This window comes from Dermacentor variabilis, chromosome 9, assembly GCF_050947875.1.
Source record: "Dermacentor variabilis isolate Ectoservices chromosome 9, ASM5094787v1, whole genome shotgun sequence".
In the NCBI taxonomy this organism is placed as follows: domain Eukaryota; kingdom Metazoa; phylum Arthropoda; class Arachnida; order Ixodida; family Ixodidae; genus Dermacentor; species Dermacentor variabilis.
The window spans coordinates 137,880,958-137,901,003 of NC_134576.1; the positions used below are offsets into that span (position 1 = coordinate 137,880,958).

General features: G+C 45.0%; 1 protein-coding gene across 3 annotated transcripts in view; it reads right to left on the reverse strand.

The window, feature by feature from the left end:
- LOC142557668 (phytanoyl-CoA dioxygenase, peroxisomal-like) overlaps nt 1-20,046 on the reverse strand; it is a 54,965-nt gene that overhangs the window by 13,467 nt on the left and 21,452 nt on the right. For 2 of the 3 annotated variants that reach the window (XM_075669681.1, XM_075669679.1), the window contains exons 2-3: nt 12,136-12,278; nt 2,441-2,677 (exon numbers count right to left, since the gene is read on the reverse strand). In XM_075669681.1, coding sequence (XP_075525796.1) covers nt 2,441-2,677; nt 12,136-12,231 — 333 coding nt within the window. In that variant the 5' untranslated portion in view covers nt 12,232-12,278. Of the gene's footprint in view, nt 1-2,440; nt 2,678-12,135; nt 12,279-19,340; nt 19,423-20,046 lie in introns of those variants that run through there. The other variant, XM_075669680.1, reaches the window with a different exon arrangement.

The window sequence follows — 20,046 nt, forward strand, 5'->3', positions numbered from 1 at the left end:
CGACAGCGTATGCGTTCTAACTTAAATCCTCCCAGACTTAAATATTAGAAGTGCGAAATGCCAACATCGGTTAAACCTGAAAATGATATAATTTTATTGGCGCGTCTGTGCACTAGCTCCGGGGTCGGCCCAGGAAAAAGGTTTGAAACAAATCCGACACGGAAAAGTAGCGGTAAACTCGCTAAGAAAGACGTTTGCTTTAAATAATAAACATAAATGAAATAGTCCCACGGCAGGGTTAAAATAGACGACCCATAGCACAAGAGCTCGTTTTTACTTGGGCAGGTTACGTTTACTTCAATTCATGCTGCCACTACAGCTACGAGTCTTATATTTCGTGTAACATTCCAATATGTTGCTATCGCATAAATTGCTTCGCCCTTTTGGAGAAACTGTGAGATGTTTTTTTTCTCCCATAGGCAATCGCTCGTATGCTTAGCGTGTGCGTGTGCCAACCGGTTTGTCGTTACGGGCGGCCAGACGACCCAACGCCCAGCTATACGCTTCCGTCTTCCCTTTCTTGTGTCATTGTGCTGAAGGCGTGTAGTGTCAGTCATCGGGGGCAGAGCTGTTCCAGACGTGTGCGCACACGGAAGCGTCGACTGCGCATGCTCTTTCCGAGTTTCCGCCCCTTCAGCTATGGCGGCTACTTCAGCCGAGTGGAACGCCGACAGACGGCAGGCAACCGGAAGCAGACGACGCCAATGACGTCGTTTTCTCTCGGTGTTCGCGTCTCTTGGAAGGAAACGAAAATCGCGCCCGCTCGCTGTGACCCATTTCTTAGTGTGCAGCCGCGCCAGAGCAAGAAAGTAGTGAAGTGCCTGCGCTGGTGAGAGTCTTTGTCGATGTTGGAGACGTTTGCCGACGCTCGTGCCGAAAACCAACTGTTTGTGTGTCACAGAAACGACAGTGAACAGCAATCCACTTTCGTCGCAGCCACTTTCGCATATAGACGCTAACGACCGAGCAAACGTAATCCGCTGGACGGCCGAACAATAATAGGTGGTGCCCACATTGCACCCCGCTGTATATCGACGGTTTCCCCAGAGTAATGGGAACAACCAATATCGTTTTGTCTGGCCCTTGGTGTACTACGCGTGCACTAGAGCTACAGGGGTGACGTCACGGCGGCCATGGTTTTGGACAACACGTCTGGCGTGGTGTCACTAGGCACCACCGATAGATCATGAAGCGTTCTCGGCGCATATAGCCGTGTTATATATTGCTGCCATGTTGTGCAAATGCGAGCGAGCATATTGGGGCTCGCTCGTATACAGACGGCGAGAACTTTCACGCAGAAAAGTATATGCAGCTGAACATAGTTTTGGATTGACCAGGGCTCGCGAACAAGACGTTCACCTCTCCGACGGTGATCTCAGTTAGCTACATAGATCCGTGACCACCGCTGTCTTGTTTCTGTCAGTTGGTGGTAACGCTGTGTTTTCACCTTACCCGCCACCTTGACGCCCCTTGCGCTACGCTGAATGCAGTATGTTAAATGCAGTTAATGAATCAACTGTAATGGCGCGGATATAAGCCCGGCGCTTCCAGCGTGCCAGGTAGCATTAGGCAAAGACGTATATGTCACGCCGGCGACGTTGAGAGCACCGAAAATTCGATGCCTGTATGATTCGGTGTGCTGAACGGGGGCCGTATACGATCGCGCCGAAAGAAGCGATCTAACAATGAAGCTATTAATGTGACTAGAAGTGCTAAAGAAAGACAACGTTATATGCCAGTTTTCACGGATTGCAGGGAAAAATGGCTAGATCATTAACGAAGTTTATATTTTGAGGAAATGCTTAGGGTCGGCACGTAGGCAAAGTCTGAAATGCGTATATTAATTACGAATTAAATAAAAATTGCTGAACTCTCATTTACGGCTCGTTTAGGGGCATTATACGAGACGCTCACAAGGTTTCCTCGCTTTCCTGGAAATATCTAAAACAGAATAAATTTTTTGTATTTAAGAGGGGCTGGCAGCTACTACAGAGCTAGCTGACGTGTGCCGGTCCAAAGTTTCAAGCGTGAAAGTCAATAGCGCGCTTTCAAAATAATGTTACCGAGTACTCGTCTCCTGCCAATTTTCGTGCGTTATACGCGGCACGTGGTTGCTCCTTTCCGGTCTCCTTGGTTGAACTACGCGAGGCACGTTGTTTATATTTCATCGAACGTCCTGGCGAATTACAATTGGTGTGCAGAACTACTGCTTTTGTAAAAAAAAATCCTTAACAACCGCTATAGAAAAGGTCATATACGGGCAAGTGTCCAAACAGACCAGTCATATAGGAGCAGCGTTTTAAAATGTATGATTTAATTCGACGCAACCAAACTTATTGCAACTACTCGGAAGAAACAGCTACGCTCGACATTGGGTCGCGGTACTTCGAGGTCGCAACATGTTCTCCTGTCTGCGACTGCCGCATCTGGCTCCCGTCACCTGCGAGGTGCGCCGGTATTGGGACAGGAGGTCGCGCATGGTCCTCTCGAGCCTCTCCTGCGCCTCGGCATCCAGCTTCTGCCTCTGCTCCAGGGCGATGTCCATCCGGCTGACCTGCGCCATCAGTCCGGCCGGCATGAGGCCCTGCACCACCAGGTAGCCCTGCTCCTCGTACTGCTGGCGCTGCTCCATGGTCAGCAGGCTCTTGCTGACCGGCGCCGACGCACCACCGTTGCCCTGCGCGGAGGAGTACGGACGGCGTCGTCGTGTAAGCGGGAACCACAGAAACTGACCAGTCAGGCAACTTTAGCGTCTGTAACAGCGCACCCAGGACGAAGAAAGGCACAAAGCAGGCGCTGACTCGTAAACGAATTTAACGCGTTAGCCATTCCTTAACTACCCTTACCCAATTTGACCTGACTGGCTGGGTCCGGACGCGAAAGGATAACCACGTAAAAAAAGAAACTGAAAAAAAATTTAGCCCTCCGGGAGGAATCGAACCCGGGCGTGAACCATGGCAAGCGAGCAAATGTCATCGGCGCCACGCCAACGGTTGAGAAGGCAGGTGGAACACGTGCGACAGTAGGATCCACAGGTTCTTGAGCCACGACAGTAGGACCCACGAGCGCCACGAGTTTATGTTGAGCGAGGCAATTTCCGGTGAAAATGGGCCAAACATAATCTTATTTATGCGAACGCGCTCGCATAACTTAGACTATAAATGTAAATGCGTTCCGCTGAAATTTTATTTATTAGGAAAGCATTCAGTATATGTATATATATTTAACTATACAAAAGATACGGATGTGGCATGCAATGACTTCCTCTTGACAGTACGTCAAGGTACGAAACATCAGCGTAATGCGAAATGATCTACGCTCTACGTAAACATGTGTCTGAGTTCTTTTTTTACGTGGGATGCCGCAATGACTAGCCGCACATGTCTGGGTCAGTCGCGGGTCAGCGCAATAACTGTGTAGAGAGTCAAGCTAATTCACAAATGTAATAATAATAACATTTGGGGTTTTACGTGCCAAAACCACTTCCTGATTATGAGGCACGCCGTAGTGGAGGACTCCGGAAATTTTGACCACCTGGGGTTCTTTAACGTGCACCTAAATCTAAGCACACGGGTGTTTTCGCATTTCGCCCCCATCGAAATGCGGCCGCCGTGGCCGGGATTCGATCCCGCGACCTCGTGCTCAGCAGCCCGACACCATAGCCACTGAGCAACCACGGCGGGTTAATTCACAAATGTTTTTTTTTTTGGGCTATATGATGACTGACATTCGCGTGTACTCACACTCATGGGCACTCATTCATGTTCTTGCTCACATTCCTATACACTTACACGCACCAACATTCACTTATCGGCACCATTCATTCACGCTTAAACTCTCCCCCGTCAGCAGCTATTCACCGGCACCCACTCCCATACATACTCACACCCACACACAGCCACCGCCGTGTCACCCACGTTCACATTCCCGACCACTGCAAATCACCGTCACTGGCTTTGGTTCGCACTCACGTTAACGGTCCCTCGCTCAACTTCATACTCACCTCCACACTCACCCTTCGTCACTCACTACCGCTCCTTTTCACGTCTGTGAAATGAGTGAGGAACGTCAGTGTACTTACGCAGTGCACTCGTGAGTCAGTATGGCAACCTATTCCCTTCATGGAGTACAAAAAAGAAATCCCCCTTTCTTTTTCGAACACACGCCCGCACCCACGCTGGTCACAGTGGGCAAGGCGAGAAGCGCAAAACACCCATGTCGTGTCTCTTACCATCCTTCGCGATTAGTGTGACGTTACCAGTTTCCAAAAATGTACCAACTCGCCCAGCTGACAATTGACTCGCCCTCTTGTGTCTGTGTATGGACGAGCCACACTGTGCTCGCTGTAGCGCACAGACACGATCGCTGGCGACTGCGCTAGTTCGCGTCGATCTCCTTGTCGGAGCAGATCATTCCGGAACGTCGGCCTCATAAGCCATCGCACTGGTTTTGAAGGCGACAAATGCACTGGGCGGTGATGGGACTGCTGCAATTCTCAAGGGTAAAAAAAAAAAACCCTATAAAAACGGCTTTAGCGTTAGTTAGCGTTCGCATTGCTGTACGTGATCATATGCTGTGGCAGTATTCGGTGATTGTGAGATGCTGTGATCGTGTGTCTGTTCCCTCTGACTCTCTCTCTCTCTCCTTATCTTTCTATACCTACCCGTAACCCATTTTAGGGCAGCAAACCGGACTTTCCGTTCTAGTTAACCTGCCTGCCTTTATCCTACACACATTTCACGACGTGACGCAGCACTGCTGTGTCGGCTGTGGGTAGGAGTAGCATTCACAAACTCCTACAGCTATCGTATTGGAATGGCGGACTCACCAATGTGCGCTAAGTGCAAGTGTGAAGAGACCATCAGTCATTTTCTGTGCCACTGTTCTCGCTTTGACAACCAACGTCAGACTCTCCAGTGTGCTTTGATAAGACTGGATGGGAGGCCATTTGCAGAAGCAAAGATCTTGGGAGCCTGGCCTCACAGTTCATTAGCCCAGAAAGCAGTTCGAGCACTTCTTCACTACCTAAAGTCAACAGACTTGAGTGCCCGACTATAGACATCGTACACCTAACTTAGTGCATGTGAAAGTGCGATACAGGCTCATGTTTTCTCTCTCTTTCTCTCTCTTCCATTCCCCTCCCCACGTGTAGGGTAGCAAACATGGACTCAGTCGGGTTAGCCTCCCTCCCTTTCCTTCTTCCCTTCTCTCTCTCTCTCTCTAGTTCATCAGCAGCATTCTCCTACAGCGAAGACCACCGTCTTATTCTTGCTTTCCTGCTTTCTTCCTGAAATAATTGCTCTCACCCACTACAGGGAACTGGACAATAGGGGTTCGATAGGGGATGGAAGGTACGGTCGTATAAAAAGGTTTTAACTGACGCATAAGAATTAAAAAAAATCGTATTTCATTTAAACGGTAGCTATAATTAATTGTGTCATAGTACAGAAAGAATAGTGTGAATTAGGGTAGACGCTCCTTCATAGTCCGTCTCACCAAGTCCGTGCCGTGCAACGAAGTGCCCGCCAGTGAGTAACGAGAGTCGACTGCCTGTTCTCGAGGAGAGGCGTTGGCTTGCCGTTGTGCGCTACCAGTACCTCCGTAAAGAAGCTGCCATTCAGTCGGTGTCTAGCAGAGGTGTGTTCAGAGGCGGACAACGAAGGACCCTTTCTCCGTTTCTTTTTTTTTTCTGGCTGAGTGACGCGCTACCCATACAGCTTTCGCCGCATTGCCCGGAGTTCGGGAGTATGGATCTATATGTGCACGCAAGCGTGTGTTATGTGTTCGTGTGCTACAGGTGGTGGAGATTAATCCGACGCTTCGCTTATGTGCATAATTTCATCTGTAAGTTTTGATAACGCCGATTCTGCACTATGAAACCAAACAAAATGTAACGAAAACATCCGCGCCAGCGCTACCGAGTTATTCGAGTCATAAAGAATCTTAGTTGTCTACAGAATGTGAATGTGGAATTTATTAAAGTTACTTTGTTTAGAGTGTATTCGCTGCCATGTTGCATAGCAGCTTGTTTTCTGTGGCGAGCTCTTGTGCCTTTGCCTTTGAAGCAGTAAGTGAAGGAAGGAAGTAACCTTGGAGGTGTTTATTTTCAGCAGTCGAGAGTCTGAACGGCCGAGTCTGAACGGACGCGGGCAACGCGCAGTTCTTGAACGTGCGCTTCCATTTTTTTTCGGCGGCTATTCAAGCCCTGGCCCCGCCTGTCACCGTCAAGGACGCTGCGACTATTAGCCGACCGTCCGCTGTACACAGACGACTCCCGCTCGTCCCCGCCTTCCCCGCGATTTAAGCGGCTCAACGCCCCGCCGTCATGTGGCGTCATGTTGTGGCGAAGAAACTGCGTGTAGGGACGGCACGCAGATTAAAGACACGGCGAGGAGGAGGAGGAAGAACACGACGACGTTGGCATAGTTAACGTGCGCGACACGACAAATAAAGGAGCGGGGGAGGGGTAGACATGGCACAAGCGCTTGTTCCGTGTCCATAACCTTTCTTTTTCTACTGTTTCTTTCACGCTCGTTGATTATGTCAAGTATGCACCAACTTCGCCCCCAGCAAGTAGATTTAAGTCGTATGACGGCGTTAGATACAGGCGAATCACGTAATTGCTTCGTTCGACTGTCTCCTCTTAAAGGGACACCGGCATGACACCTACTTCCCAATAATAATAATAATAATAATAATAATAATAATAATAATAATAATAATAATAATAATAATAATAATAATAATAATAATAATAATAATAATAATAATAATAATAATAATAATAATGAAACATAACCCTAAGATCCGATGATTCAATATGAACATTTACTTAACATGATTTTTGGGCGCTAGATGGGACATACAAACGGAAAGACAGACACACGTACAAGCCGCCTTGTGTGTGTGTGTCTTTCCTTTTTTATGTCCCACCTAGTGCCGCCCGAAAGCATGTTTAGTAAACCCCATCAACATGCCCAAGAAGTTCTACTCAGCCAAATGAACATATTGAGGTCCCATATAAAAATCTGTATAAAATTATACAGGACATCCTCTTGTGATATACATATCGTTTTTTTTATATGGGCCCCCTATACTCATATATTCACATGAGATTTGCCCCATGTTATATATTGAAACATACAGGTTTTTATCTTGGTGAGGATGATATGGGATTTTAGTGGCGCAGCAGCCGTGCAGGCTATAATGCGCCAAGCACAATCTTGGACCCCCGTATGCTCGTACGGGCATCATATGAGACTTGTCTTCTATGATAAATGAAAACATACCATTTTATACGGGACCCCCATATGATCATAAGAGGTTCACATGAGGCTCGCCCCAGATGACTTATGAAAACATACGAGCTTCTTTTGGGACACTCATATACTCATATGAGATCATTGAATACAAGGCAGTTTAAGATACCGCTGCCTTATATTTCTTGCGTTAAATTAACACAATGTCTAAATTCCCTAGATCTACATAAAGATACCACCAAGCCTTAGAGCACCCAAAAATATTTAAAATATTGTTTAATTGCTTCTACGAATCAGTTTCGATTTCGGTATTCAGGAGCTGAATGTGTCGTGACGTCAGATACACCAGCTCGCTCCGTTCTCTTGATAGCAGCGGCTGCCCCGCGCGAGTGCAGTAAGAAGAAACGCGCAGAGCAATCTCGTTTTTTTTAATTTGTAATCAACGTCATCATGCCTAGCTTTATTGGTACACGACGGCAGCATATCTTGTTCTGCATCATGACTTCACGATAATATCGCTGACGCGGAGGCCCGTATTTCGGGACCAACTTGAGTATCAAGTTAAAACATCTCATCTCATGAGTATTTCTCAACCTTAATGTGCTTCCTGTAATCACTTTACGTGCCCTAAACGTCTGGTGGACTTTCTCCAACTGCGAAAATGTGTCTGTACTTTTGTTAGGTTGTGTGAAGGTACACACGCCACGTAGTTAACTTATGCTTGCCGCCTATCACTGACGTTGCCATGCGATAAACAAGCGAAGTCTGCGATCCAACGTTCGGTGTGACATAAAAAAATTATGGGGTTTTACGTGCCAAAACCACTTCCTGATTATTAGGCACGCCGTAGTGGAGCGCTCCGGAAATTTCGACCACCTGGGATTCTTTAACGTGCACCTAAATCTAAGAACACGGGTGTTTTCGCATTTCGCCCCCATCGAAATGCTGCCGCCATGGCCGGGATTCGATCCCGCGACCTCGTGCTCAGCAGCCTAACACCATAGCCACTGAGCAACCACGGCGGGTGGTGTGGCATACCAATATTTTCGCACATTTTCCCTGTAATTCTTACAGGATCTATATGAATTCAATATAAATCTCGCATATTTTTACAATTCTTATTCGGAAAACGTGTGGACATACTGGAGTGCATACGGAACGCTTCAGAATTATGCCTCCACTCGACCAAATCGACTTCATACCGGCTAAGCGATTCAGTCGTATTATATTAGGCGATTGGTAACGATTCACAAATACTGTTAAAAGACACCGCTGGTTGGAAAAATCGATGCCGCCAAGAAACTTTAATAGGAGCCGAAACACCAAAGTCCGATGAGGGACACAGCGCTTTGTCGCCTTCGCGGTTTACGCTGTTTGGTCTTTGCACTGTTGCTTCGCCCCGTGGTAAGTCACCAACTAGCTCTCATATGTGTACTTCGCTGTAGTTTATCTCGTCACATCATCCTTCTTGCCGACAGCAGGTTCCTGCGCTTTGATAACACGTGCAGCCATAGAAGTGCGCGTGGTTACACAGCGTGCGTAAAAGAAACATGGCAACCGTCGTCGATACGTATAACAACGAGCGGAAATTACGGTGTTTAAATCGCAAATTGATTTTGGCTTACATAGGAAAGAAACTCAGAGCCTTTGTCATTTGATCTATTACCACGAAAAGTAAGCCAGCTATTGAAAGCTTATTTGATCACAGCGATTTGACCAGCCGATCATTGTGAACTGCTGAAAACATGTGTGGTCTCGCCTTGCACATACTAGGCACAAATGTTCAAATGTGTGTCTACTGGTTACGGTGCTCTGACACCTAATGTAACTGATAATAGTAAATAATTAGAGAAGCGCGAAGAAATTCCTGATAGTGCGCGCATTTTAGCTCGCCACAAATACTCCGGTAGTCCTTGGCGATCAAATGCATCTTTGGGATACCGGAATGTAGAGCAGGCTTCTAGTTTTAAATACAGGTAATGATGCAGTTAACAAGCAAATAATAACATGTGGATGTTAGTTTCGACTATAGGGTATGAGGGATTAATAATGGTACAGAGCTAACGCGGGAATTCGAAAGTAGCGTGTCCGTCTGGATTTCGTTTTTCACTCCTTCATTCGCAATTTCCTATTTCACCAGTATTAGGAAGAGGCACCATCCTATTAAAATAAATAGCTTTCTTGAGCTCTTTCGGCCGTCTTAGCGGAAGGTCGACGATCAGATTCGGCAAGGAAAATGTTCGTTGGTTCGTTCGCTCGCTCGTTCGGTTGTTCGTTTCTTCTTTCGTTCTTTTGTTCGTTCGTTCATCCACTCGCTTGCTCGTTCTTTCATTCGTTATTCGTTCTTTTGGGCTATTCACTTACACTGACAATGTCAATGGTTTCTGCAGTTTTGTCCAATAAACGTTAATTAGTTGATTACCTGATAGATCCGTTCATTTATTCATTTGCTGCATGGAAGCCTCCGCTAAGGGTGAAACTAACTGCTCGCAATCCTTTAATTAAGCTATACAGCCGACGAAACCAACGTACTGTTTGTCTCTTGTGACTTTCAGTGACAATTGGTGCAACTTACGAAAGCATTTAATGAACTGTGCTTCGCGCGCCATCCGGCCGCGTCATCCTTTCGCTGCAGAGCGCGACAACAATGAATAAGCAGGTCAAGGAAAGGAAAAGTACAAAACCAGAATGGGCTGGCGCGGACTACATTGTCATTCCGCCCAGAATACCCAGAACCACTCCAGTTTTTCCATTGTAGCCTCGAGATCCGAGTGGCTGGCCGAGAGGCACAATAAAATTGCCCCTGTTGCGCACGAACTCCGAGACAATGGACGGCGAGGTCGTAACAGTCGCAAGCCTTGAAAATGCGCATCCGCGGAACGGTATTTTTTTGTATTTTGGCTTGTTCTTGATAAATCTTGTTTCCCACTTCCCCGCTGCTTCTCGGTTTGTTCCTGTAGCCTTACGTGTACTTAGGTGGTTTGGGTAGAGTTTTAGCCTGTTGAAGGAACATTCACAAGGCAGCTGTGACTACAGGCATGTGTTTATCTTCTTTTTTTGCATTTCATACTGCAGACCTAGTGAGTCTTGCCTGGATCGTACATAGCTAAGCCGGTGATGAAAGCGGACGCGTTATTCTCCAACATGTTCCTGCCATTCTATGGCTCTATGCGCGAAGGTTTTCATTGGTAAAACCCCTCTCTGTCTCGTAGCACGTGGTACGCTCGGGATCATCTCGGGTCGAACTTACGACGTTCTTAAGAAGAGCTTTTGTTGTGCTCGCCAACACCTTCGCTAATATAACGTTTAGCGTCACAATTTTCCGGCGTGTGTTCGAGGATCAATCGCTCTCACGGAAAAATTTTGTGAAAGCAGTCATCGTTTGCTATCTCGAGGGACTGGCTCCGTTAATTCGAGCTTGGGATTCGATCCACGCATGCGCTCTTAGCGGGACTGCTCGACAGTGGTTGCGGCGGCGGTGATGACGCGCTTCGAGCGCCCGTGTAATTTCGATCGCAATAATAGCTGTCCGTGTGACGGACAGGTATTCTGAGTGCAACTCGTGTTATACATGGCCGGTCTGGGGCGTTCAGGATGTGTAGTTGCCATTGGCCACTTAGACTTTACGTCACCGGGCAAGAGGCAGACATTACTTGCACGGGAAATCGAAACACATGTCCAACAAATTAAATAAATTTCGCTGATTAACTTCCTAATTAGTCATTTTGCGGCACAACTGACGATTTGTAGCCGGTGAGACTGCCAGACTTATCCCCTGTAAATGAATTTCCAGGAAGGCACGAGTTTCTAGATATTATTTCCCAAAGTGTGGGATAAAATACATGGGCGTTCCAGTTACTTTGTGTTTCAATGCATAAAAAAGCGTTTTAATAAAAAAGTAAGTCGAAGAACAGTGGATTTTTGCGGCGAGTTTGATAGCGCATATCTCCAAACTGTTGCCATCCTGTGAATTCATTCTAAGGGCATAGGTGTTGCAAGCTCACCGGATACAATTTGTCAATTTCAATTTGTGGCGTAAAATAATTAATTCGGAAGTTAACTAGCAAAATTGATTTAACTAGTTGAATATGTGTTCCTATTTCTCGAGCAAGTAATGTCCGACTCTCCAAATAATCCAGCTCAAGGATTAGAATTATGTCATCTGCATATCTGCAACAGGCGATTTTTGAAAAATCCGGAAAAATTAAAAATGATCACCCCGTATATGCACGCCTACTCATCACGCAATCACACAGGTACTGACATACACGTTCTATGCGCTCACAGCCTTCATCACTGACCCATACCCTCATAGCCAAATGTGAAACGAGCGTCAGCGAATATCACCATTTCCTTATTTAGTCCTGCCTATTCTTAACTGTTTTCCTTACGTCTTTTGTATTTCTTATTTTGTTTTGCACTGCTCGATTTTCAGCCAATCACGCAGAATGGGAATGTGCCACAACGTCACAAGTATCTACGTATATGTCCATTCTAACGAACGTTTACTCAACTTGTGTTTCAACTATTCAGCATTGAAATATTTTCTCTCTTTCTTTAAAATTATGATTAGTGCTATCAGATTCTTGGCCAATCTCCCAGAGTGGTAATATGCCACTGCGTGACGACGGATATGCATGTACGTAGATGGTAACCAACGTTCGTTTACTTTGTGTTTTATTTATTCAACATTTAGGCACATTCCATATTTTCTTTTTTCGCATTTACGCTACCCGGATCCTCGGCCAGTCAGTCCCCCGGAGTGGGTACATGTGCCACGTACACGAGGGCCTAAACGCGCTGGCTATGCATAGGCCGCACGAAAATCGGCGCACTCATCGTGATGCCGCGACGTGGTGGGCGCTCGAGTACTCACGTCCTTGCGGAAGGAGTTCATCCACAGGCTGGTCCCCACGCCGCCGGAGAAGTTGGCCTCGACGAAGCTCCTCAGCTTGTGGCCGTTGGCGCTCATGGCGCGCTCACGCCGCAGCGGGGGCGAGGGGGACACACGGAGAGGGCCTGGAGGGAGAAATCAAAACATCCCGCGCCGGCATGCTTAGGCACAATAAAGGTCGTAATGACTTTACTTCGTGCCGTTACTTTAGAAGGAGGCACAACAAGGCCAGCCGTATTGACAAAAGCGTTTCGTTCGTTTCAGGTTGTGCTGGTGGCGCCTGTCTCCGCGCATAAATATTAAAAAAAAAATGTAAGAGAAATAAATTCAGGGGCTTTACGTGCCAAAACCCCGACATGATTATGAGGCTCGCCGTAGTGGCGGGCTCCGGATCAATTTTGGCCAACTGGGGTTCTTTAACGTGAACGTAGATCTAAGTAGTCGAGCGTTCTTGCAATTCGCCCTCGTCAAAATGCGGCAGTCCTGCGATCGAGCATCGAATCCACGACCTCGTGCTTAGTAGCGCAGTGCCACAGCCGCGTAGCGACCACAGCGGGTCATAAATAGGGAATCTCTGCGCATGTAACACGGTTTGTGATACATTTGTATTGGGTGTCTTGCAGAAATATGTGTTGTACTTATTCTTAACATTCCTGCACGTGGTCACATAATTACTATAGAAACGGAAAGTACACAGTAGGTTATGAGGAATCCCGCAGTGGGGGAGGCTCTGGATTCATTCCGACGACCGGGAATTCTTTAATGTGCATCCAAAGCGTGGTCCACAAGCGTTTTTTTTCCTCCCGCCCCTCATCGCAGTTTGGCCGCTGCGGCCGGCATCGAACCAGCGACCTCGTGCTCAGCAACGCAGAGACATAGCCACTGGGCCACCGCGACGGGCAACCGTTAAGAGCTTATAGACTGTCACTATCTGTCTCTTTATTTGTTTAGCTTTATGATGGCAGGTGTAGGTGTGGAGAGCACCTTCAGCCTCTCTCTCCAACGGTTGGTTTCTTTTGCAAGTGCTAACTAATACGAACTTCAATCTCGTGTAAACCGCTCTTTTGCCGTTCACAAGCCGCATTTGATATGCGGAACATCGCGATTGGTTCGCACCCGCTCTTACGAACAGTTCAACCGTAAGAAGGTGTTTGTCAATACGGACCAGATAAATTTGGGCTAATGAAGGCAAGAGTTTAGGGGTATGTTGAACACCGAGAGGGAGACTCAGCTCAGGGCCAACACTTCTTACGTGTAACCGAACCGAAATATGACAAACTCGGACACAGCGAATTATTCTCTATATCGAACATGCGAAAATCACTGACCGATACTCGTGTGAAATAAAGCCCTCATAATGAAACGATCATAACAAACTTGAGCGGCTGTCGTTGCCTGTGACAAAAATGGTAACGTGAGCTTCGACAATAACCGAAACGAATAAACCCGGACGACCTACAGCGTGAGTTGTCACAACTCGCAAGAGCCCAAGTTTCGCATGTCACCGACATCACTCGTTGCACACTCAATTTATAGTCAGGAATTATAGTGTCTACTTTCCCGAGGCTGCGCAAGAAACGGAGCACTGTGTTCGTATTTCACTCAGCGCTGCTGGCGGGTGCATCACACTGACACACACGTTACATTGCCAAAAACAAAAGAAGAAAGAAAGCGATTGCAGTGAGTGCTACGGTGTACGAGACATTAACAAAGTCCTGCATTTACACGAGTCGGCAGGGGTGACCTTAGGCATAAAATAAAGCGTTCTTCGTCATATACTCCGCACCCGCCGTATATTTCGTGCGGTCGAATGTCCACTGAGAATAAACTTTCAGTGCAGGTGTTCCAATTGCGAAGTGCCCGAATCGAGTCCAATTCGAATATTTTATAAAAAAAAATAACTTTCGAATATCGAATCAATTCCAAGTTATTGGTTCATGCTTGAATCACGTTCCAATTATTTCTTCCATCTTTTTAGCAATTCTTCAATAATATATGTACAACATCAGGGATTGTTTTCTCTTCCAGAATTCTTTCTTTTCAGAATGCTTGCCTTCTGTCTGAGTGTGCACTCCTTAAAGAGCATGCGCAAGCGAATGAACTAAGAATGGTACAACTGGAACAGTACTCAAGAAGCAAAAACCTAGAAATCAAAGGTATCCCAGTTTCGCAGGATGAAAATCTCCCGAAAATTTTGCAACACATTGGCGATGCTGTCGGTGAATCAATTCTACAGGGCGATGTTGATGTATGCCACAGGATCCCAACGAAAGGCTCATCGCAGTCAAACATTATTGCACAGTTTTTCAGCAGATCGAAACGCGATGCAGTTTTAGAAAAGGCTAGAAAGAAAAGATTTTCAACGGCTGGTATTGGTTTCGCAGAGTCTGCCCAGTATATATGAACGAGCAATTATGTTTCGAATTAAAGAAGCTGCTGGGCATTACAATCGCGAAAAAGAAAGAAAAAAAATCGTGTTTTGCATGGACAAAGGACGGCAAAGTTTTCGCGAGGAAAACTGAGTCTTCCCGAGCAATGCGTATAGCTTGCATCTCGGATCTTGATAAGATCGACTAGGAAAAGGATGTTTTTTTTCGACGACGTCATACCTACAAACACCTCCTCTCCTACTTTTCTCTCGCCTTGCGAAGTAGGTAACTTATATGCAAAAAACAAGAATTCATTATGTTTCATCCACATCAACGCACAATCAGCCAGAAGTAAGGAAGACCAAATTGTTGCGCTTACTGCCTATGTTGGTTTCACCCCAGATGTGATGATGATAATTGAAACCTGGTATAAAAATGAAATAGATGTGCTTAGGTTGCCCGGTTATAAATCATTCTTCGTAAATCGACCCTCTAGAAGAGGAGGAGGCGTTATGTGGATGGTAAAAAATATGCTGCATTGCCAACTAATTGAGTCGTTTTCCTTTGTTACTATTTATTATGAAGTGCTTTCAATTAAATGCATAGATAATGTATATTGTGTGGTATACAGATCTTCAGGTACAAATATACCAAGCTTTCTGTCCTGTATAGATGAGTACCCATGCTGGATTAACGATAATGGTTTCAAGCTCACTATAGCAGGTGATATAAACATTGACTTAATGAATACTTCTAAACCGCGTGATGAATTGTATAGGACACTTGAATCTAATGGTTTTGCAAATGTAGTAAACTCTCCCACTCATATTTCAGCTGATTCAAGTACTCTAATAGACGTCTTCCTAACAAACATTGAAGATACAAATCTCTCATCCGGTGTTGTAGGCACTTACATCAACGATCACCTACTAATTTGTTTTTTTTTAAATTTTTAAACATAAAACATCTATTGGAACCACGAACGACATTCCTTTGACTGTACGGGACATTAATGCACATAGTTTAAACAATTTTCGCAATGAAATATTGCTTATTGACTGGTCACCTCTACTGCTTATTACAGACCCCGAAACAGCTTGCGAACATTTTCACGAAAAATTTAAATCTGCTTACGAGAAATGTTTCAGGTACAAGGTTTTGAAACCTGCACGTAAATGTAGAAAGCCATGGGTTACAAAACAATGTTTAAAAGAAATGCGCACAAGAAATAGCTTATTTCACTACTTTATTTCAACGCGGTCTGAAGAAACTTTGCGTCAGTTTAGGGTTCAAAGGAATAAAGTAAACAGTCTTCTGCGTCGCGAGAAAAGGATGTACTTACAAAATTTATTTAATGTTGACGTTATGAAAAAGACAGATATTGTTTGGAAGCTTATCAACACAGTTCTTGGATGACGGGGTTGTAATTAGACTATTAAGGAAATTACAATTAATGGCAATGCAATATCAGAAAAGGAACTAGCCGAATCTTTTAACTAGTATTTTACCAATTTATCAAAGAGTTCTCATGATCCAAATTGTTTGCACTGTCTAACTACAAGAACCAGACAAACTGCATTTTTGACTCCTACGACAGATAGGGAAATAATTGACATTTTCTTATCTATCAGAAATAGTAAATGTTGCGATGCCGATGGTTTTGAAATTGGGCCTGCAAAGTTCCTACTAGATGCAACCACTCCTGTGTTGACACACATTCATAACCTTGCTTTATCTGATGGTACTTTTCCAAAAGGCCTCCATGTTGCTAAAGTTATAGTGTTACACAAGGGCAGTGATAAAAACGATTTAACTAATCGTCTTATATTTAACTAATCGTCGTATATATTTAACTAATCGTCCTATATCCGTCTTGCCAATTTTTTCAAAGCCTCTCGAAAAAGTAATTCACAGCCGCATTACATCTTTTACAAATAAGCATAAATTAATAACAAACATGCAATTTGGATTTACGAGAGGTCCCAATCTACTGAAACTGTCCTTCTAACAAAAAAAGAAATTATATTAGATTCTTTCGAACGTCAGCTATGTACATTGGGTATTTTTGTTGACTACTCAAAGGCGTTCGAGTGCATAAATCATGTTACATTACTAGAAAAGTTTAACTATTATGGCTTTCGAGGCGTTTTTTTGAAGTTAATAGAATCATATCTCCAGCACCGCATGCAACACGCAGTTATAAACTGTCACACGTCCGATTTGAAACCACTTATCGCAGGAGTATCACAGGGCAGCATTTTGGACCCCTTCCTTTTTTGTATTTATATTAATGATCTAGTGACTATTGACAAAGACGTAAAATTTATTGCATATGCAGACGACATTACAATTCTTGTAACCGAAAAAAAATGCTGAAGATGTCATGATTAAAGCCAACGAGGTGCTGTCAAAGTTATCATCTTGGAGTATCGCAAACTCGTTAACAATAAATGTTGATAAAAGAAAGGCAGTACTTTTTAGGCCAAAAAAATCGAAATATTGATACTTGTACCCTTTTACAGCTTAATAACTCCATTTTGCCTATTGTTCTTTCCATTAAGTGTCTTGGAGTTATATTTGAGCAACATTTGTCGTGGAATGCTCACGTGGAAATGGTAATTCGTAAGCTCACTCGAGTGACTGGAATACTATGCAAGTTGCGTTTTTTTCTTCCAGAAAGTAGTAAACTTATTTTGTACAAATCACTGTTCTTACCATATATAAACTATTGTCATCTTGTCTGGGGCACTACAACGATTTCTAACATCAATGTACTGCATAGAAAACAGAAAAAGGCCGTACGTTGTATACTAGATGTCCCTTATTAACGCATACTAGTCCTCTATTTGAAAAGCTCAATCTGTTGTCAATACCTAACATTTATGAAACTATGTTACTACGAAATGATATGGCCAGTATTAAAAGAAACAACGACACCCTAAAGCGTATTTCCAACTTAATAGCAAAACATAAGGCGGTCAGTACAAAGAGTTCTGAAATATGGGAACTACCGAGGCCTAGAACAAACTATACTTATCAAATGCTACGTTTTCGACTACCCTACCATTTAAACAAGGCAAACATAATGTAATGCTTATTTCTGTGCTAGGATAAAGCTATATCTAGATGCAAATAAGTATATAACGCTTGAAGGTTCTTTGAAAAGGTTCAATTCTTGTATAATTTTTTTATTGTGCGTATCAAATCTTTCTGTATATGTTACTGTATGAAATATTTTCATATATTGTGTATTATAATAACGATGTACATAGTGCTGCATTTTTTTATTATTTCTTGTGTATTTTGTGAAGAATTCATGATTAGTTGTATTTACGAGAATTACTCATCATGTATGTTTTACTTTTTTCTAATATTTGCTCATAGTTATGATGATTAATGTTTCGCAGTTATTGGTGTGGAAATCCTATTTTTCCAATTACTCTTGTATTAAACTGTGATCATCCGTTCTTTTATTTGTTTCTGCCTGTAAAACGGGGCCGTGGACCACGTCAAGCCTTGCGGGCTTTTTGTCCACGGTCCTCAGGATCAGTTGTATGTTGAAATAAATTTTACTTGACTGATTTGATTTGATTTGATTCCCAGTGCCTTTCTTTTTGTCATTGTTTTACTTATTAGTCTTTGTTATCGGTCATCTTGTGCTTTTCTTTTTTTGTTCCCTTCTTCATGTCTCTGTTTCCATTCCTTTTTCCTGAACAGTGGGCAAACGTCGTGCTCCTTACGGTGGCAGTTGCCAGTATATGTGTTTTGAATCCAATCAATAAGTTCACGCAGAAACTCCTCAGGGAGTTGTCTAAGTATGCGTAATAATTATGTCACTGGCTCATCGCCACGCAGCCCGGTGTCATTATCAGTGTCATGAAACTTGAATCCGGCCATGAATCCATGCCATGAGACTTGAATTCGGCCATGAATCCGGCCAGTAGAAGCGACAGCGCAGCGGCGACACGAACTCAGGTGCACTGACGTCAGGTGCAGTGACGACGCGAGTAAAGTATTGCAGGTGGCGGCGCCAGGTGTGCTGATGACGTTGCGATCATTATAAGCTGTCATTGCTCTTTAGCGCCTTATCCATCCATGTCGAACCATTATGAACTGAGACCAAACGTATCTACCGGCGGCTGCATATGGCACAGCTGTGGGGAACGCGTACATTGAAAGCGAGCTGCGATGCCGATAGAGTGTGCCGGGTAACGATACCTTGACGCGTTGTGTTCTCGCCGCTTACTTACGCGTTGAAGAGAGACGCGCGATCTGCGAAACGAGCAGAGTGCGGCATGTGCTCAGAGCTTCGTGTTCGTGTTCTCAGAGCATGCGCCTGATTTTTAAAGACGTAGATAGTCCACATCACCGAGAAATTTCAACATTAAAAAAATATTAGTTCATTGACTACAGTCCGTTGGCATGTTCTAATCTCGTGCCAGTCTCACGCCGTGCTCGTAATCTCCTTCAGCCGCGGCCGGCTGCATGCGATTGTCGCGCCGCCACACCGTAATGAGCGCTAGCGGCAATAGTATGTGGTTATGACGCCGTCGAAAGAATAATACATTGTAGCGCGAAAAAAAGAGAGAAAACACGGCCACATGAAAACGCATTACCTCCAGTGTGGCCGATTCTCCTAGTGGGTACAATCCATGTTCTGAGGCATCAACAGCAACAACATGAATGCACACACACGTTACAACGCTCTTCACGTTCTCTTCTCGTACGCTAGTCTTCGTCGCACAACACACACTGTTCCTATATGGCACGCCAACAAGCCTGCGTAGCAACGCTATAGTCGATGCCGTCCAAACTCACTCTGAAGCTGTCGAGTCCGGGCGGAGGCCTATAGGCGGCGATGAGTGGAACTCGTTTGCAAGTATCTCCCCTCAGAGAGTGATCGGAATGGCCGCTTTACCAAGACTGTGCGCCGAGGTTTATACGAGATTTGACTACTTAATCACGTAGTTCAAGTGTGCGAGCACAGCGCCCTCGAGGAGCCCATCCTTCCTCCATAGATGCGGGCACTCGACGGCTATACGCTCGCTGCGCGATCAAGCGCAGATTATGGCACTCGCCGCACCCGACGGGGCAGCGCCTCCGTGACGCACTTTCGACGTTATCTCCGTGAGCGGCGACGCGTGGACGGCGAACCTTAGTTGTATTTTAAATGCGAAATCTTGGTGCTTCCATAGGGCTTCCCGCTTTGCAGCGCATGTCGAAAATGGAGGCATGGAACTGGCAAGAACGCATACTCATAGAGACGCAAAGGGGTGTACCGTATACCTCCAGGATAGAAGTTTCTGACCCTAATGTCATCGGCTGACTTTTGAGTGCTTTTCTACACTGGTGAGAAGAAAAAAAAAAGAACTGGCGCGATCTCCGATAACGGCTGGTGGTCTAAAAAAAGCTATGCGCATCGAACGCACATGTTGTAATGTGACGCGAAGCTTTCGTGAATCGGTTCTCTCGCGCTCACGTGCTACGCGACGTTACACGCACGTACGTGCCTGTGGTCTCTAAG